The sequence below is a fragment of the Salmo salar genome, chromosome ssa01, assembly GCF_905237065.1.
Source record: "Salmo salar chromosome ssa01, Ssal_v3.1, whole genome shotgun sequence".
Lineage (NCBI taxonomy): Eukaryota > Metazoa > Chordata > Actinopteri > Salmoniformes > Salmonidae > Salmo > Salmo salar.
Window position 1 is genome coordinate 50,978,296 of NC_059442.1, and position 21,448 is coordinate 50,999,743.

The 21,448-nt window shown below is 42.0% G+C and overlaps 1 protein-coding gene across 4 annotated transcripts in view; it reads left to right on the forward strand.

The window, feature by feature from the left end:
• The window catches only part of LOC106604421 (Kv channel-interacting protein 2), a 118,757-nt gene extending 97,441 nt beyond the window's left edge, over positions 1-21,316 (forward strand). For 2 of the 4 annotated variants that reach the window (XM_014199048.2, XM_014199039.2), the window contains exons 2-8: positions 8,587-8,711; positions 10,538-10,607; positions 10,969-11,039; positions 11,559-11,666; positions 13,176-13,280; positions 13,400-13,462; positions 18,790-21,316. In XM_014199048.2, the coding sequence (XP_014054523.1) occupies positions 8,587-8,711; positions 10,538-10,607; positions 10,969-11,039; positions 11,559-11,666; positions 13,176-13,280; positions 13,400-13,462; positions 18,790-18,837 (590 nt within the window). In that variant the 3' untranslated portion in view covers positions 18,838-21,316. Of the gene's footprint in view, positions 1-2,164; positions 2,284-4,741; positions 5,221-8,586; positions 8,712-10,537; positions 10,608-10,968; positions 11,040-11,558; positions 11,667-13,175; positions 13,281-13,399; positions 13,463-18,789 lie in introns of those variants that run through there. The other 2 variants (XM_045719022.1, XM_014199065.2) reach the window with 2 other exon arrangements.
• The last annotated feature ends 132 nt before the right edge of the window (positions 21,317-21,448 follow it).

Here is a 21,448-nt window from a genome sequence, read left to right on the forward strand (position 1 = left end):
CATCTAAATCTTTTAAGGGGGGGTAGAAGGATTACTTTATCCTATCCCAGGTATTCCTTACTACTGTGTGTGTGTGTGTGTGTGTGTGTGTGTGTGTGTGTGTGTGTGTGTGTGTGTGTGTGTGTGTGTGTGTGTGTGTGTGTGTGTGTGTGTGTGTGTGTTGAGTGAGGTTATTTGATTTAGCAAGGACTGAATCTTGGAGGACTCATTTTGCTCAGTGGTGTGGCTGAGTGTTCCATGGTTCCTTAAGAGCTTTTGCCAAGGAGCTTAGTTCCAATAGTGCCTGTGGAGCATTATTAATCACTGAGCAAACAGACCAGTCCTCCTCACTCTTCTCCCCCCTTTCTCACCCCTCTATTTCCCCCCTCACCCCCCTTTTTCCCCCTTTTGCTTTTTTGAGTGAAAATTCCTTGAGAACACACACACACAGCCTTGATCCTCAACTCACTTTCCATCTCATCCCTTGTTCCTTTTTACTCTTCTTCCACAGTTTTATCAATCTCCTTGAGAGTGGATATATTTCCACTTGTTGAAATGTTCCACTTGATGTCCCACATCTTGTACCTAAAAGGTTGTGACACAATGTCTTTCTCTTTTTGCTATAAAGTGAGATCATTTTTTTTAGGCTTAAGCGTAGTGTTGGTTTAGTGTTGGTTCGGTTTAGTTTTGATCACTTAGTTTCACTGGTTAGTTTAACTGTGGCTATAGTTTGTCAGTCTCTGCTTTGTTTGGCTAGGTAAGTTGAACTATGGTTGGTCTGTTAGTCTAATTGGTTGGTTTACTGTTGGTTTGGTGTCAGTTTTTGGTATGTTGGCATGGTGTTAGTTTGGCAATTGTGGTGTTATTATGACATCCAGTCTAAACATCCTGAGGTCTGGCATCTTACTGGCACAGAGACGTGATACACCCGGAGTCAGATTTCACCCAATTTTACACATTACAGCTCACTGGCACACACCTACCTTCATGTGGGTATGTTAGTGTATATGCAAGCCAAGGGAAGCACTCATGGGAAAGAGAGCCACATCTGTGAGTCTGGCCACAGCTGCCAGCGACGTGTGAATCCTAGCTGCATGTCACTCCCTCTCCTCCCTCACCTCCTCCATTCCACCCCTTTCCTTCCCTCTTCTCTTCTCCCCCGACTCAACCATCCTGTCTCTTCTCTCCACCATCTCCTCCTCTCCTCCTTCTTCTCCCCTCTCACCTCCTTTCATCCCTCTCTCCTCACTCTTTCCTCCCTCTATCCAAACTCATGCTACCTACCCAACTACACACTAGGAGGGACTGAGCAGGAGGTGATGGAGAGATGGAAAAAGGGAGGGAAGAGAAACAAACAGAGTTACAGAAAGAAAAGGGAGTAGGTAGATAGATACACGCTTAGAAATAAAGGTGGTATCTAGAACTTTAAAGGGTTCTTTGGCTGTCACTATAGGAGAACCCTTTGAAGAACCCATTTGGTTCCAGGTAGAACCCTTTTAGGTTCCATGTTGAACCCTTTCGACAGAGGGTGTGGAACCAAAAAGGGTTATCATATGGAGACAGTCGAAGAACCCTTTTGGAACCGTTTATTCTAAGTGTATAGGAGTGAGAGTAAAATCATGAACCTTAGATATAGCTTAGATCTACAGAGAACTATGATCACCTCTTTACTCTGGTTAACTACCTAATGATATTGGAGAGTTCTTCTTAGTCCAGATAACGGTCATTAGAAGTAACGGACGATTGATGAGAGTTGACTAGGCTGGCTGACAGGTCAACCCGTAGGGCTGAGTTACAGAGGACCTTCTCTATACCTTTGACAGACAACCACCTGTGAGCTGTTCTTGACAGGTCTGCTACTATGGACAGAGTCAACTCTGCAATGTCAGTACTACCTACTACAGACAGAGTAGAGGGGACAGAGAGAGTGAAACTCTACATCGTCATCACTTCTGACCTGAGTGCACGTACCATGGCTTTCTACTGGCAGATAGTGGGAGACTGAACAAGAGAGAGAGATCAAGGTGGACAGAGATATAAATGCGACTTTGAGAGACCGGAGGGGGTCTGAGCTAAGGGGGGGCTCTCTTGGATTGACACGGATAGACCGAGAGAAGGAGAAAAAGAAAGAGGGAAGGGAGAGATCTATCTCTCTCTCTCTGGGACAGTGTGTCAAGATGCAGTTGTTGTTTTTCCATGAGGTGTGGGAGATGGAGGGATTGCAAACCGTGGGGATACTCCTGGTGGTCTGTAGCTCCCTCAAACTGATGCACTTCCTGGGGCTCATCGATTTCTCCTCAGAAGGTAAGATACAGGGGGCTGAGGGATGGATATGAGACAGGGGACAGGGGGAGGTAAGGGACAGGCATAGGTAGGGATATGGGTAGGAGAATAGGCAATTTTATGGGCTGGGGACAGAAGTAGGAGTTTCGGGTTAGGGAGAGGGTTAGGGACATGGATTAGGTTTGGGGACAGGGGTAGGTTGCGATTAGGATGAGGATAACCTCCGGAGAAAGGGAAAGGTAGGAGGCAGAGGGGTAACACTAGAGTTTCGGTAAAAGATAGTCAGGCTTGGGCAGTAGCATGTTCTGGGGCAGAAGTAGGTGTAGAAGGTGGTGATTCAGGCCGGGGTAGGGATAACAGTAGGGGAAGAAGAAGGGAAAGAGAAAATAAAAATATTAAAGGAGGGAAATGTTTCTGGTTGTTATTCAAGACAGGAACGTCTCTGTGCGGCAAGAAGACTAAATCCTTCAGCTGTCCGATAAATGGTGGACTTTATTGGCTATAATTCAGGTTGTTGTATGTCTAAGCAAGTGGTATATGTGTGTGTGTGTGTGTGTGTGTGTGTGTGTGTGTGTGTGTGTGTGTGTGTGTGTGTGTGAAACCATGCTTGTGTGTGTGTGTGTGTGTGTGTGTGTGTGTGTGTGTGTGTGTGTGTGTGAAGCCATGCTAATGCGCCCTAACCCAAACATACGTAGTAAATTAGCGTGACCTGATTTCTCCCTATCATCAGGTGTGTGTGTGTGTCGATGGTTTGGGAGATGTGGGGCAGAAATAGCTCTGCATGTGTGTCTACTCTCTCTGTCCTCTCGCACTCTTCTCTGTGCCTAATGAGCTGTGGACTGGGACAGTCTAGAGTTTATATTTGTACTGGAAAGATGACATTTTTTGGATAGTGGGTCATGGATTGTGGCAGTTTGAGGTTAATAGTAAACATGTTTTTCCTAAACGTGGTTTGTGTATGGGTACCCTCAAGGGAACACAAGGCAGAGTTTTCCAGACATTCTTTGACTTGAGATGATAGGGTCCATTTCATCAACTGCTTTCCCTCATTACATAGGTAATAATGTCACCCTGTGTGTGCGTGCGCTTTGGCTAGAGACGGAGCAGTATGTGAGTGACTTAGCCCTGGTGGCCATATGGCTGTGATTACCCTGCGTGGGCCAGATCACAAACACACACACTACATCCCATCTCCCTGGGCTACTGTGTGTGTGTGTGTGTGTGTGTGTGTGTGTGTGTGTGTGTGTGTGTGTGTGTGTGTGTGTGTGTGTGTGTGTGTGTGTGTGTGTGTGTGTGTGTGTGTGTGTGTGTGTGTGTGTGTGTGTGTGTGTGTGTGTGTGTGAAACCATGCTAGTGTGTGTGTGTGTGTGTGTGTGTCAGTACCTCTAGCTCTAATATCTAACCTTGAGCTACCTATTTTGGCAGCACACCTGTAGGGGGTAGGACAAGGTACCGTAATTTCCAGACTGTTGAGCGCACCTGAATATAAGCCGCACCCACTGAATTTAAAAAAAAATATTATTTTGAACATAAATAAGCCGCACATGTCTATAAGCCGCAGGTGCCTACCGGTACATTGAAACAAATGAACTTTACAGGCTCTAACGAAACACGGCTTGTAACAAAAATAAATAGGCTTTAACGAAACACGACTTGTAACAAAAAATAAAAAATTTGCAGTAAACAGTAGCCTACCAAGAAAGTCATTGCTCCAGACCAAGCTCCTGTGCAGCAGCTCAATTTCCTTTTCCAACAGCCAGATCAATCGCCTTCAACTTGAAAGCTGCATCATATGCATTTCTCCGTGTCTTTGCCATGATGAGGGTGACAAAATGACTACCGTAATCAGAATGATGGGAAGTTTGAGAGCGCTCGATTTAATCTAAACAGTAAACAAAAAAGTTGTTTGACCTTAACCCGTTTGGCAATTTCATTGGTCTAATGAAAGCTTCATGCCGCCAAAAAACTGAGCACGTCACAGAATGTGTTATTTTTTTACATTTTTTTGAAAGCGGGAAAAATCCATATATTAGCCGCGTCATTGTTTAAGCTGTGAGGTTCAAAGCGTGGGAAAAAAGTAACGGCTTATAGTCCGGAAATTACGGTAAGACAGGTCAACAGCTTGTCGCTGAAACATAGTCATTGTTATGTCAACCTGTGTGTGTGTGTTTGTGTGTATATTAGTGCATGTTGGGGGGGCTGCCGTGGGACATTCAGGTTACCAGATGACAGAGAGCAATATAGAGCTATTGTGTGCAAAGTGAGACATCTGTTATTCACCCCCCCCCCTGGCCTTCACAACTGCATACACAGAGTTCCCACCTGGGTAAAGAGTTTTCATCTCTTTAGCTGATTCAGACTGGAGTAAATAAGAAATTCTGCAGAAAAAATAAGGTAATATATCATACAGATACAGTAGCAGCTGTCATGATTATACGCTGCCCCTACGCTGCCCCTAAAACCACTCTGGTACATCCCTCTGAGCTGTATTCCACTACTTTACTTGTGTAATTCAATCTCTGTAATGGCAAAACACTGCATTGATAAGCACAAATTATAAAGTACATTACTTGCTGGCAGAATCCCATCCACACACACACTCTCTCAAGTGCACACACCACACACCCTGGGGCAGAGGGCTGACTGGAACTGTGCGACGTGGCCAGATGTATTATCTGAGGCCTAATTGGCTGCATGGTCAGCCTTCAAATGACGACAACAGACTCCCAATGACCAGCACAGACCAGGAGAGAGGAAGAGACATGGAGAAAGAGAGAGGTAAAGAGTTAGATAGATAGAGAGAACTGATATACAATACAGAGTACAGAAGTGTATTAATGTATTGGTATAGTTAGGGTTAAGGTTATACAGTGCTGGTCTCTATCATGGCCTTCATCCCTCAGACTGCTGGAGTTCTACTCAAAGGTGTGAAGTTGCTGTTACCATGGAGACGCAAGAGTAAGTCCCTCTCTTCTTCTCTTTGCCTTAACCTTTAGGACACAGAGGGATGCAGTATTGTTATACTTGGGTTGTACTTGTACTGTTTGTGTGATAAGGTGAAGATGGGGTGAGCAGCGCGTAACATGGGCTGATTTCTGGTGGATGAGTTCTGATGGAGACGTTCTGATGGATGAGTTCTAGTGGATGAGTTGTGATGGATTTGTTTTGGAGTTCTGATGGATGAGTTCTGGTGGATGAGTTCTGCTCTGTGAGAATGTGAGGACTGGTGGGGTTTGTGTCGTTCGATTAAGGTCCCTGTGAATCTTGATCGAACAGATAGCTCAAGGTCGTTTCCAAGTAATAGGAGCCATGAGCACCAACATGTGAAGTTCATAGGAGCATGTCAAATTGGGTGTCAAATGAAAACTATTTTTGAGAAAAGAAGGCATATATACATTTTTCAACCATTTTGTATCCTTAAAATTAGGAATAAAAAAGTCTTAAAATGTGTTAGAAATATATAAAAAAAATAACAATGTTGAAGTAAAGACCACTGCCAACTTATAGCAACACATTTTAGTTTAGGATAAATTTTCTGCCTTCTATAAGTTTAAGAAACATTGCCTTGTGCCTTGAAATTCCGTTACCAAAAACCCACATATCTTTAAGATATTTTAGAATAATGAAAGTTCATAGAAGTAACAAGTAAATGTAAAACTATCAATAAGTTAGTGTTTTTACTGATATCAATTTTTTTTATGACCAAGCTCCCATTAAGTGATTCAAACTCAAAATTCCGTTACCAAATCGGTGGCTGAATTTCTGCAATTCAACTGGCTACAATGGCAAATCGTAGTATTAAAAAAACATATTTGGGTTCACAGGTTTAGGTTCACAATACTGTACTGAACTCTACTGTACTGAACTCTACTGTACAGTACTCTACTGTACTGAACTCTACTGTACTGAACTCTACTGTTCTGTGATCTACTGTGCTTTACTTTGACGTCCAAACTTGTAAAACATAGACGTCTATGATTGGTTCAGATTTGGTCCGGACCAACCAAATGTAGTCTTGTTTGGGGGCAAAGTTCATTAAAATAATAGCCAGTGTGTAGAATAATACCCAAATATGCAAAGGAGGACATTGAATATTTATACCTTTCTGTACCTATCACCATGAAAAGAATTACATTCATATCCATAATTATGCATTTCTTTGTAGTACAGATCAGGGAACCATGATGAAATTCCGTTACCGCAATTCCGTTACCGTGTGTAAACCCACTTCACTTACTGTAGTTCAATAACCAAAATAGTTTTTTTCAAAGACAATGTGTCATGTCATAGTCATAAACTGAGGGAGATTTTACTGAAAGTCTGGTACCAAACTTTGCATCTGTTCAATGTAAATTGTTAAAAATAGTCCTTGTGCATTGAGTAGTATGGTTTGTTCAACTTTGAAATCAATGTTTTTTGTGTGTCATACATTTTAACTGACAAATCTGTTATTGTGGAATTGCCCTCAACTGGCTTACCGTATTATGGTAGCCTAGGAATTGTCTAGAAATTGTGCTGCATTAATTCCTTAATCTCTCTGAAAATATTACATAAATGTGATTCCTACCTCATAAGAACCTTTTATCTTGCTCTGTTTGCCATTGACTTCCCTCAGTTCCCTATAATCGGTTCAGACTAAAGATGTAATTATGGCTTCATACTGAGTATTCATGATTTGTTTGTGTTTACCAATGACTCCCCCGTAGAGGTCTGTGTATGGTGGTGTAAACTAATAGCTGAAATGGACGCCCGTCCTAGAAAAGCCAGGTCAGCGAACCAAACCGCAAACCGCTGCCCTTACTATGGGAGACTGCCGCGCATGCTTCAATGCGTGTTGCTTATGCTGTGTGTGCATGCATGCGTGCATGGCTGTGGGTTTGCATGTCATTTTATGTGCATGTGCAGGTCTACGTCTGTGAGATTGTGTTTCTGTGTGTGCTCTGTCTAACCTCTGCTATGGTTGGTGATTACAGGTAACACTCCCACCATCAAAAGTAAAAAGACTATAAAGCAGAGATTCCTCAAGCTGCTCCCCTGCTGCACGCCTTCCGTTGCCGCCTCAGTCAGTCAATGCAAGTGACTCTTCACTCTCTACAAACACACGGGAGCGCAAATGCGCACACACACACCCACGGAAACACACACACACACACAATATACCTGGATATACTGTATCTCAGTATCATTGGACTGTGTGTTTTGGACTCCTGGGAAAATGATGATATTTTTGTCTGATATGGTGTGTGATGGAGTCTGATGTGCAGAGGTGAGATGGGGACAGACAGTCACCCATGCTATACCTGTTGGGATAGGAGAACGAGTGGGGGATGGTTGTCTTTAGCTGACCGTGTGTGTAAGGAGGTTGGGATAGAGGAAGAGAGGGATGAGTGGAGAGAGAAATGGATGAGGAGGGAGAGATGTAATGTGAGGATCATATAATTTTGGTTGAAGATCTGATGTTTTTTGTTGTTACACTGTTGTTTCGATAGGTTACCACTACTTACCACTACTTTCACTGAACGTTATCGTCAATGAGTACATCAGTTTACTATATTAACCACTGCATAGATATTCAGGAAACTGACAGTGTGATGTTGATATTTTCTATTGATGACTTGACAACTACGTGTCTTCCTTTGTGCTCTTCAGTTTAGGAGAATTGTAATATAATGTAAATGTAACGATTACTCATCTAGCTGTATGTTCAGGTAAAGCTACAATAGTTTAATGATATTTCAAAAGTTGATCATTAACATTGATATACACTGAGTGTACAAAACATTAAGAACACCTTCAACATATAGAGTTGCACAGGGATACTGGCCCATGTTGACTCCAGTGCATCCCACAGTTGTGTCAAGTTGGCTGAAAGTCCTTTGGGTGGTGGACCATTCTTGATACACACAGGAAACTGTTGAGCTTGAAAAACCCAGCAGAGTTGCAGTTCTAAGCACAAACTGGTGTACCTGGCACCTACAACCATAAAGGCACTTAAATATTTTGCCTTGCTTTTCACCATCTGAATGGAACATATACACAATCCATGTCTCAATTGTTTCAAGGATTAAAAAAAAACATTTTTTACCCTGTCTCTTCCCTTCATCCACACTGATTTGAAGTGGATTTAACAAGTGACATCAATAAGGCATCATAGCTTTCACCTAGATTCACCTGGCCAGTCGATGTCATGGAAAGAACAGGTGTTCCTAATGTTTTGTACACTCAGTGTACTAGCACCAATTATAAGGTGTGCCAGGCAGGCACCTGTAGGAGTAGCCTATAGGTACGTATATATAACATACAGTACATCTCTCTGTCCCACAGACAGCGTAGAAGATGACTTTGAGTTGTCCACTGTGTGCCATCGACCAGAGGGTCTGGACAAACTACAGGAGCAGACCAAGTTCACCAAGAAGGAACTACAAGTTCTCTACAGGGGCTTCAAGAATGTGAGTCTGGGGATGCGGGAGAGGGTATGGGGATGGAGTTATGGGATGTTAGAAGCCCGCCGCTGAGGATGGGAGTTGGGAAAGGGGAGGAAACTTCAAGTTCTTTACAGGGGTTTCACAAGCTTTTCTTTAAGCAAAGCTGTTTTGATATATACAGTTGAAGTCGGAAAGTTACATACACCTTAGCCAAATACATTTAAACTCAGTTTTTCACCATACCTGACATTTAATCCTAGTAAGAATTCCCTGTCTTAGGTCAGTTAGGATCACCACTTTAGAATAATAGTAGAGAGAATGATTTATTTCAGCTTTTACTTCTTTCATCACATTCCCAGTGGGTCAGAAGTTTACATACCCTCAATTAGTATTTGGTTCACTGCCTTTAAATTGTTTAACCTGGGTCAAACGTCTCGGGTAGCCTTCCACAAGCTTCCCACAATAAATTGGATGAATTTTGGCCCATTCCTCCTGGCAGAGCTGGTGTAACTGAGTCAGGTTTGTAGGCCTCCTTGCTCACACATGCTTTTTCAGTTTTGCCCACACATTTTCTATAGTATGAGGTCAGGGCTTTGTGATGGCCACTCCAATACCTTGACTTTGTTGCCCTTAAGCAATTTTGCCACAACTTTGGAAGTATACTTGGTGTCATTGTCCATTTGGAAGACCCATTTGCGACCAAGCTTTAACTTCCTGACTGATGTCTTGAGATGTTGCTTCAATATATCCACATACTTTTCCTGCCTCATGATGCCATCTATTTCGTGAAGTGCACCAGTCCCTCCTGCAGCAAAGCATCGCCACAGCCGTGCTTCACGGTTGGGATGGTGTTCTTCGGCTTGCAAGCCCCCCCCTTTTTCCTCCAAACATAACAATGGTCATTATGGCCAAACAGTTCTGTTTTTGTTTCATCAGACCAGAGGACATTTCTCCAAAAAGTACGATCTTTATCCCCATGTGCAGTTGCAAACCGTAGTCTGGCTTTTTTATGGCTGTTTTGGAGCAGTGGCTTCTTGTTTGCTGAGCGGCCTTTCAGGGTATGTCAATATAGGACTCGTTTTACTGTGGATATAAATACTTTTGTACCTGTTTCCTCCAGCATCTTCACAAGGTCCTTTGCTATTGTTCTGGAATTGCACTTTTCGCACCAAAGTACGTTCATCTCTAGGAGACAGAATGCGTCTCCTTCCTGAGCTTTATGACGGCTGCATAGTCCCATGGTGTTTGTACTTGCGTACTATTGTTTGTACAGATGAATGTGGTACCTTCAGGTGTTTGGAAATTGCTCCCAAGGATTAACCAGACTTGTGGAGGTCTGCATTTTTTTTCTGAGGTCTTGGCTGATTTCTTTTGATTTTCTCATGATGTCAAGCAAAGAGGCACTGCGTTTGAAGGTAGGCCTTGAAATACATCCACAGGTACACCTCCAATTGACTCAAATGACGTCAATTAGCCTATCAGAAGCTTCTAAAGCCATGACATAATTTTCTGGAATTTTCCAAGCTGTTTAAAGGCACAGTCAACTTAGTGTAGGTAAACTTCTGACCCACTGGAATTGTGATACAGTGAATTATAAGTTAAATAATCTGTCTGTAAACAATTGTTGGAAAAATGACTTGTGTCATGCACAAAGTAGATGTCCTAACCGACTTGCCAAAACTATTGTTTGTTGACAAGAAATTTGTGGAGTGGTTGAAAAATGAGTTTTAATGATTCCAACCTAAGTGAATGTAAACTTCTGACTTCAACTGTAATAGTAGAAGTATATAGATGGTAGCAGACTTGCAAATTGACTCTGATCCTGTTCTTTTCTGTGTTGTTGTTTGTAGGAGTGTCCGAGTGGAGTGGTGAATGAGGAAACCTTTAAAACCATCTACTCTAAATTCTTCCCCCAGGGTGGTGAGTTTTTAATTAACATAGTATTTCAAAGATCTGATACTCCCCAAAGTAACTGACAAATTGAACAAGGAGGGCAACATTTAACAACAATGACACTTGTATTTATGTGATGCCCCATTGAATATATTTTTTAAACATTACACGGCTGTGTTTGAAATTATATTTAGGTTGAATTTTTATTCAACTGCTTGTCACAGGTGGATAGTGCCTTGTTTGAAGTGACATTTATGTACTCACAACTTGTTTGATCAAGTTACAGTAGGAAAGGGTCTTTGGGTCTTGTTCTCAGTATATTTTTTTTGTATGAAGTATTCCCAGATATATTTTCTATGATACATTGTGTACATCTCTGTCCTTTCAGATTCGGGTGCGTATGCACATTTCTTGTTTGAAGCCTTTGACACTAACAAGAATGGATCAGTTAGTTTCGAGGTAAGACTATTTTTATTATTGTCTACTTCCTAAGGGAGTGAGGAAAACTCTCCATCTGTAAATATGCAGCTGTAACAGAATACATGCCTTTCCTCTCCTTTTCAACACACACACACACACACACACGCACGCGCATGCACGCACGCGCACACACGCACACGCACACGCACGCACGCACACGCGCACACACACACACACACACACACGCACACGCACACACACACACACACACACACACACACACACACACAACCTAAGGGTCGCAACATTGTTGATGAACACACTGGTGAGCATATAATGTATTGCAGTGAGCCACATAATCTTCTTTGCTGATGCTATAGCCCCAGGCAACTCGTATTGTGATATCACAACACAATATATGCCCTTCCTCTCACTCAATGTCAGTGCATAGCTTTAAACAGCTTATATGGATGGTTATTAACTTGTAGTGGTGGAAAAAAGGTAAATGTTGAATGCTGGTGTGACAGGTGGCGAGGATTTTTTTCTGTCTTTTCACAGGACTTTGTGTTCGGTCTGTCTATCATTCTGAGAGGAACGATAAATGACCGGCTAAACTGGGCCTTCAACCTGTACGACCTGAACAAAGACGGCTGCATCACCAAAGAGGTAACACACACGGATGCACACACATACATATACACACACACGCACACAATATACCTACCATTCTGAATTCTGAAGTTCTAAGTTCTGAGCTTTCTTTGTTCTAAATGTGACCGGTTACAGGAGGCGTTTGACACTATGTCCTCCTTCACAGGCCATTAAAAATCATTATTTACATTTTTTTTGAAAACCTTCTTGAACATGTGAACTTTCATGTGCCTTAATTACAAATGTGTATGAGATCTGTAAATATCAAGAAAAAAATGGCCTAGTTTACCAAAGGAGAAAGCACTGAGCTATTCAGGGAGAAAGACAGGATACTTCCTGGTTAGTTATGATTGGCTGACATAATTGTGTCGTTGGAAATGCAGAGAGATAAGTCCTGATTGGTCTGTCATGTTACAAGCTTCTGTCTATAACATAATGGGGGCTTCCCTGAGGGGTATCCTATGAAGCAGGTTTGAGGAGTTAGCGAGGTAACTTTGGTCAACTCTGAGTTCAACTCGAGTTAACCGGTCATACGAAAGTGGCTCACCTTTTAGCCAGATACATTTCTATGTCAACGAATCCTTCACAACTAACCTGGCTAACAGACTAACTCACGGCTAACTTCACTTACCCTGAATCAAATGACTGAGCCACGAGTTGAGGACCAAGGAAGTCAGATTCCCTCCCTCTTGCAAAGATTGCATCATCATCCCCTTCATTTAAGGAAGACAACTGATTTAATATTTTATTAATCAAATGTTTTAGTTTTTTCTGTAAAATGTTAAAATATATCACATTACACATTTAGTAATGACAGAATGCATTTTAAACTTCACGCAATGTACACTTTTGTTTGACTTGATAAAAATGTTTAAAAAATCATAGATAAGCACACCAAAAACGGCATTAACGATAATTTAGCTGGGTTTAAGTAAAGAGACTACTTTCTGGAGGACAATGCTATGCTGACTCACAAAAATGTGATTTTCCTGTGTTTTATATATATTTCCACACTATGAGGTTGGAATAATACTTTGAAATTGTGAAAATGATGATAATGCCCATTTAGTGTCAGAGCTGTTTGAAAAGACACCCTGGAAATTCAGGCTGTTTTTGCCTTCCATGATGAAATCAACATGTGGTTAATACATTTTCAGTTTTGCCCTCCCCATTAAAACAACTCCTAGAGAGTCCTAGCAAAATTCTTGCTAAGGGAATTTACTCCAAGTTGTCTCCTAAATGGGATAACAAGTTTATCAACTTTTAAAGCAGCATATCTTCCCAGGTTTACTAAACTACACTGTATGATATCTATACTTTTAAAAACGTAAAAAATAAGCAAATCACTTACATTTGACATAAGCCTCAATAGAGAAATCAGACAGAAATCTAAAGTCTATTCTAAAATGGACAGTTCTTAAATTGACCATCAATCTCAAATTGGAGAGTGATTGACAGATCTTGTACTGTGGAAGTATACCCTGTGTCATCTCTCGCTCTCTTTCCCTCTCCCTCTCTCTGTAGGAGATGATGGATATAATGAAGTCTATCTATGATATGATGGGGAAGTACACATATCCCTGTATGCAGGACGAAGCGCCCAGAGAACATGTGGAGAGCTTCTTCCAGGTCAACAGACACTTTGTGTTTATCAAAGCCCTTGAGCAAGGCACTTAACCCCCAAACTGTTCCACAGGCAGGCACTGCTTGACATTTGACCCATTTTTCCTCCCCTTTCTCCCTTCTAGAAAATGGATCGTAATAATGATGGGGTGGTCACTATTGATGAGTTCATTGAGTCATGCCAAAAGGTAGGTTGTGTGTTTTTATTTAAAGTTATTTAAGTGACCAGAGAGGGAGGGAGGGAGGGAGGGAGACTTTATTTTATACCCAAGTATTAAAACAAATATTGGCACACTGCCTTTTCGGAAATTACACAACAATGTGTCATTCTTAAATAAACATATATATATATATAAAAATATATAATAAAAATGTTAAATAATTTACATTCAACTTATTTCATCAAGAAAAAATTGTTTCCCCTCCTCCACAAAACATACCACTCCTTCATAAGTCCACTTCGCATAAGTCCACAATGGGAGATATTTTACAGCCGAGAATAACTAAAAATCCACTTTTATTCTCGCTTTTATTAATCCTTTAAAAACACATCTTACATCCTTACCATGTCTATTTTATTTTTCCTACTCAGAAAAATTGACATCTTAGCTTGTCCCAAAATAAAATTCAACAGTTGACATTTTCTTTTCTGTTGCTTACTGTATTGAAACCCCAAAATAAAAACAGTGTTATTGAAAATCTCTGCTACAGCTGTAAACAAAGGCTCTAGTATTTTTACATTTACATTACATTTATATATAGTATTTCAAAAATAGGTTTTATCCTCACCATAAAACAGTGAAAAATTGTTTCTTATATTACAAAAAGGACATCCATCTCCAACATCTGAATTAATGACAGATACAAAAGCATTAACTGCAATGATGCCATGCATCACCCTCCATTGCATGTCACCAGTGCCCTTTTGTACCGGTGGCTTGTACAGTGCTCTCCATGCTGGCTTTACCTTGTCATCAAGGCCCAGTTTTACCCTCCAAGGAGTGTCTTTTCTATTTTTCAATGTATCTTTATTTTAAACCTTGACACACCCCTTATATAACTCCTTCCCATTCACCTCATCCAAACCCACCTCTTCCAACCCTCTCAAATCCAGTAATTAAACCTTTCTGTCTGACTCTGGGATATTAGGTGTAATCCCAAGTCTTGGAAAATGGGTGTCTTCATCTTGGGGCATTTTCTTGTGACTCTTGCGCATAATCCACTCTTCTGCTGACAGAGCCTTCCTGCAACTTCCAGCAATTGTCCAACAATCCTTTCCGACCTCACCCCCAAATGTTCAGCCACCCGACCTCCATCCATTAATGTGGGCCCAGCCATGTCCATTAACTTCCTTAGGGTGATGATTTTGCCCTTCACCAGCATCTTGGAGAAATGTGGAACAGCTTCAGTTGTACAATCCAGTCTTGCCCCATAATACATCATAGGTTCCTCCAACAGCCAATGCACTGACTCCACCTTAGTGTGTCTGGACACCTTCATTATACTCCAAACCCTAAGAAGGCCTCTGTAAAATGGAGGTACTCCATCCCTAGAAATCTGGCTACTATCAACCAAAAATAAAGCCTTCTTTAAATCTAATCCCCCTACCTTCTGTAATACCAGACCTGCCACCCCCCTCCACACCACATTTTTCGGTCCATAAAGCAACCTTTGAATAAACTGAAACCGGAAAGCAGCAGCCCTACTAGCAAGATGTACAAGACCTTGTCCCCCCTCCTCTTTTGACAAATACAAAACACTTTGTTGAACCCAATTATATTTATCCCAAAATAAATCTACAATAATTCCCTGTATCTTAGCCAGAAGGCCAGACCGTGGCTCTAAACATGACAACCGATGCCACAGTGCAGAGGTAACCACATTGTTAACAATAATAGTACACCCCTGTATGACATTCAAGATAACAACCAACGCCATCTCCTCATCCTTCCTTCCACCATTTCAAGCACCCCATTACATTTTTTTCCATTGTCCCCTTATCCCCTAGGTACACTCCAAGATACTTAAAACCTCCCTTACACCATTCCAACCCCCTTGGCAAAGCCATGATCCCTCCAGACCATTTCCCAATCTGTAATTATTATTATTTTATTTAACATTTATTTAACTGCCTTGTTCAGAGGCAGAAGGACAGATTTTTACCTTGTCAGCTCGGGGATTCAAGCCACCAACATTTCGGTTACTGGCCCAATGCTCTAACCACTAGGCTACCTGCCGCCCCAGGTAAAGCACAACTTTTGTAAAGCACAACTTTTTTCCCAATTTACCTTTGCAGAGGATAATCCCTTAAACTGATCAACCATGAGACTCAAACTATCCACCTCTGCTTGATTCTTCACCAAAATAACTACATCATCAGTATAGGCTGAGAGACGAATAGGAGGAATATCCTCTGAAAGGTGCACCCCTTCAATGTGACTTCTAATGCTATTTAGTAGTAGCTCTATAGCGATGGTATATAACATTCTTGACAAAGAACACCCCTGCCTAATTCCTCTACACACTTTAAAAGGGGCACTCAAACCACCGTTAACATTCAATACACTTTCAATGTCACCATATATCACCCTGATAATGGCAATAAAATCAGAGCTAAAACCAAAAGCCTCAAAATGCCTTTTCCTGATCAATTGAAATTAGACCAGCATCTAATCCAATAGCCCTAGAGATGTCCAAAAAATCCTGATTCAGGGAAATGTTATCCCCTGTCTGCCTGCCGGGAAGACAGTAGGACTGGTCCGTGTGTATGATTTGCCCCATCACCTCCCTCAGCCTGTTGGACAAAGCCTTGGACAGGATCTTATAATCAGTGCAAAGTAAGGCCACCGGCCTCTAGTTCTTCACCTCCCTAGGGTCACCCTTTTATGGCAGTAGGGTGAGGACAGCCCTTCTGCAGCTTATCGGTAGTAACCCTCCGGTCAAACTATCGTTAACTACTGCTAGCCAATCCTCTCCAAACTTATCCCAAAAAGACTTAAAAAAGTCATGGAGGATATCTGACGCCCATCAATACCCAGTGTCCTTCCATATTCCATGCCTTTTAATGCAGTGTATAGCTCCTGCAAAGACAATGGTTGCTCTAGTTCAATCTGAGCTTCTGCAGCAACCTGTGGAAGCCCATCATGGAACTCCTGTGTCACTGTTTTATCCTCTTTGTACTCACACTTGTAGAGCTCAGCATAGAACTCTACTGCCCTCTTTCTAATTTCACTAGGTCTAGTGAGCTCCTGTCCAACAGGTGATTTGAGGCAATGAATAATTCTTCTTTGTCCATTCTTCGTCCATCTCTAAACCAACATTTTTTGGGGATGAGGCATCCATTTCAGAGATTCCCTGAAACTTACTTCTCACCAATGCCCCCTGTGCTCTGATACCCAGCAGGTCTGCCAATGCGGCTTATTTCCTCTTGAGTGCCTGAGTATGGCCTCGATCTCCCGTGGTCTCAATTAACGTCAGGAGTTCTACTATTTCAGACTCTAGGGCGTTCATTGATCTGGTGATGTCTCTGGTGACATTCATCGTGTACTGATTACATAATTGTTGAATCTGGATTTTCCCTATGTCCCCCCACTGTTGAAAGGATACAAAACTGTCCTTTTGATACCTTTTTTTTTTCTCCTGAAGTGAGCATCATTCAATAAAGTTATATTAAAATGCCAGTATGCACTTTTAGGTTTTACAGTGTTAATATACACCACCTCAGTTATTATACAATGATCAGAAAATCCCACTGGGGTTATCACACTTGATTTACAGACCTGAGATTGGTGCTCAAAACAATAAAACCTATCTAACCTGGCCAGAGAGATGGTGTTCTCTCTCACATTGGCCCATGTGTACTGTCTCGTGCCTCCATTTTGACTCCGCCAAATATCACATAGTTAATGTGTTACAATAAGGCCTTTTAAAAAAGTCCTTGTGGCTATATGAGGTTCTTTGTGATTTCTATCTAAATCACTGACTGTGCAGTTAAAATCCCCAGCAAGAAATAAATAATCCTAAATACTACATTTCTCAATGGTATTTGATAATGTCTCTAAAAAACATACCCTCTCAACTGCCACTACTGGGGCAAATACATTTATTAATCACATAGTGATGTTTTCATATCTCGCTCTAACTTTTAATAACCTCCCCTCAACTACCAGTGGCGGTTCTAGACCATTTCGACTGGGGGGGCCAAGCTGGGGCCAGTTGTACTGTTAGAGGGGCCAGTTACATTAGACGTTATTGTTGTCATATCGTTTTCTTCACTGGTAGCAGGCAAAATACCATGTTCTGCGTTGCCACTGTCTAATAATGGATGTAAAAAAAGAACGATAGCAAAAATTAGTTATGTAAAAATGATTTCATACTCCACATTTAGGGGGGCCACAAGGGGGTCCAAAATTGTTGTCACATGGGCACTGCCCCCAAAGCCACATGCTCTCCTTTCCTATTTTTCCCACATCTGCCCACCTTCTCCCTTCTCCTGAACCCTTAGCCTGCTCATCCCTTCTCAGTGGTGCTTCAGCTGCACCAGCGCTAGAGCTGCTACTGGGCTCTGCGCGCTCGTTCTCTTGACAATTACGCACCAAATGCCTCATCCACACCCAAAGTATTTCATTGACTCAGTAGAAGCGTAGAACACATAATCAAAGCCATCAACCCTGAAACTAAAACGCTCAATTCAATTCGTCAGTATCCTTCTTTACAATCATGTGCACTTGTTTCCTATGAGATACATGTTTCAGCAAAGGAGATTTGCATCCAAAAATAAGATTCTTTATTGTAGATACAAGTTGTCCATGACGAGAACTCTCGCTCCAACACTTTCATCTCTAACACATTGGGGCACGTTAGAAAGTATAACTTTCTTCGCCGGATTCAACAGAGGGAATACCGAGGTCTGTGTCTACCGCAACACAACACCACTCTCAACTATCGTATTCACCTTTTAAATGGAATCTAAGAATATTACTACAGCGCTATTCATCTTTGAGGCTGATTTTATGCTATCATACCCAATGATAGCGCCCACTGCTAAACTACATTCTTCCACCGAACACCCTGCCGCAACTGGAATATTCACCCCATGCCCCTGACGAAGTTTTTCAAACTCTAAACCTCCACGAGTGGCCATTACAACCAGCCTCTCCCACTGGTTGCGCCCTGGAGAGAACCAACCTCAACGATCCCACCACCCCTATACGTTGTCAGTGATAGTGAGACAATATAACCTTAAAACAACTCAACTACCGAATATAGTTAAAATAATTCCAGTTGATACCACATTCGCGCCTGCTTCCTGACTCACTCCCAGCATGCACTCCGACGACAGGGAGAGACTACTCTGAGGGTCACCTCTACTGTCATCTCTGTTTTAGGGATTCAGATTCCCATGAGAAAGAACAAGAAGCTGAAACAAACAGGGTTTCATTGTGCCTCTGGAAACTTGCTGTCTCTCTTTAACTAAGATTTCTATCTCTCCTTCTCTCTCTCTCACTCTCTTCAGGATGAGAACATCATGCAGTCCATGCAGCTGTTTGACAACGTCATCTAGGAGCCTCTGACACAGAAAAGGGGCTGGAGAACAGGGGAGGTGTGGGTGTGAGTGTGCGCCTGTATTTGTGTGTTTGTGCACGTGTGTGCGTGCATTTGTGTGTTGTGGGGGGGCTCCGAGAGGGCCTTGGACATTGACCCTCAGCCCCCCCCAATCCTAACCCCTCCTTGTAGCTCCTTTCTCTCCGCACCCACTCCAAGCCAAAAGGAGGCACCTCCTCTTATCCAACCCTTCATCTCTTCCAAAGACAAAGAGAAGAGAGGGGCTGGCTCATAGACTCTGATCCACACCCACAACCACACCAAGGACCTGTTCAGGAATGTGCAACATTACAGAATGTTCAGATAGAAATGTGTTGTGCAGAACAGATATGATTTCCTGTCGTTTGTAATAGGGAGTCAATCGTGTCAGCTCTATTTGTCTATCTGCAACGTTCGAGGTGATTTGCCTCATTGAATACACTCGTTTCATTAACCATTTTATTATTAAACACTCCCGTTTCTGAGAAAGCTGCTGTAGCCTGCTGGCTGGACTCAACATAGGATTAAATCCCCCTACTCACTGATCTAAGGTCAGTTTTGCATATCCCCACCTAATTGTTAAGGTTAGGGTCAGGAGTGGTTCAGCGGATCCAACTTCTACCAGAGCAGCTTGACTCCTGAAACTTCTGTCGTTAATACAGAGGTAACTAGCGCCACTTAGTGGACAAAAGGAGGAAAGGACACCTGGAAAAGAGAACAGAACAGAAGGGACTGAGGATCTGAAGGATGAGACTCACTCTTCACGAACAGAAGAGACCTAGTTGTTTTCAATAAGGGACTGATTTTAATATCGCATGATGATGTCTTTAATAATAACCTATATATATTTACAGAAATACTACAGCCTGTCTGTTGTCTGTCTGCTGGTCCTAGAGTCACCCACAGGTGCCTCGCTCCGTGTATGTGTGTGCGAATGTGCATGCGTGTGTACGTATTTGCGTGCATGTGAGAGAGGCTGTACTGGCATTCCCGTCTCCGGTAGGAACCCATTCAGATTTCAACCCCATGAGACCTCCTTCGTACTAACACTAACTTACCCTCTGGCCTTTATACCTGTCACCTTAGCTGTAGGTGTATGCTGACTGTTGTACCTCTTCCAATAACCCTGTGGTCAAGAACTACTAAACAGTCTGTGCCGCTATATTGATGAACATGCTGGTTGGACCATCTAGGCTCCCGAAGACCCCTTTCTGTATTTACAGGTGACTAACTGATGCAGTGAATTATGGGAATTGAAGTTCAATACTGTAATACATGATATGATTATTTTGCATTATACTGATCATACAGTTGAAACTGAAAGCATTTCTGTTTAGATCAACTATGAAAGAGCAGCAACATGTCAAGAACAATTTAATCTCCTTCATAATCCAAATTAAGCCTCTTGTTACATGTCTACGTGTGTGCATGTGGGTGTGTGGGTATGAAGACACCACCAATGTTTCCTGCCTTTCCCCCACACTGACACCAAAGAGTCAGGCACACCAACTGAAGTATTTAAAGCCACCCTCAGTTATATCAGGGTATAAATAGACACATTTGTGAAATGTGAGAGAGAGGGAAGAGAGGAGGAGAGAAAGAGAGATTGGAGTGGAAAGGAGAGTATGAGTGTTTTTGTGTGTACATTGTGAGAGAGTGAAGATTTGTCGATTGAATAGTACAGTTTCCCAATTCTTTGCCAACTTGATGCCGTTTCCTACTGGGTGTTTAAAAAAATGCTGTTTGAAATGGGGTGGAACGCCTGCCTCGTGGTTCTGAATAGAATGCTGATCTTTTGTAAGATAACACTACCTGTATCCATCAACTACTTCCTGTGTCTTTCATTAAATTACATTAATTACTTCACTTTCAACCCCCCAAAAAATTATAATATGCCATCAGGTGGGTCAATAAAACAACAACAGTGGCATAAGCAAAATGTCCATATTTTACCCCCTTTTACCTACTCCTGGGAATAGATAAAAGTTGCCCCTAACCCACTGGTCCAGACTCCAATTTTCCTACAGTCACATACTGATTATGATTGCGAAGGATAACTGACCCTAGAACTCTGGTTAAGGCTAACTTCCACCAAGAGTGTATTATTAATCGGTTAACACCCTTGTTGTAATAACCTGCACTTTCTTCCAACACAGTATTTGTAACTTCTGATTTCTTTACATTTCCATTTTATCCAATTGAATGTTTTCACATCTCTTTTTTGGGGAGGCGGGGGGAGTGGTCTGGCTCTGATTGCCCCCTTGCAGGTGCCGTAGGAGATTTCCTGAACTGACCACCAGTGAAACCTGTCTATACTCGCATGTACTGTCATAAAGCAATGATACCTACTAACCCATTGTTACTGACCGTGTCTAGTAAGTTGGCTAGCCTCAACTGTTGCATTGCATATTTAAGATGTGTATATTTTGTACAGAGAATAAAAATCACATTGCTATGCATCTTCTTGTGTGAAGGGTTTTTAGTGATCATTTTGCTTCATTCGCAATTTCACTATGTAACTACAGCCTATTCCTAAACTGTGTCCATTGAGAAGGAAAGTGTGTGGAGTTATGAAGCTCTGAAAATACTGA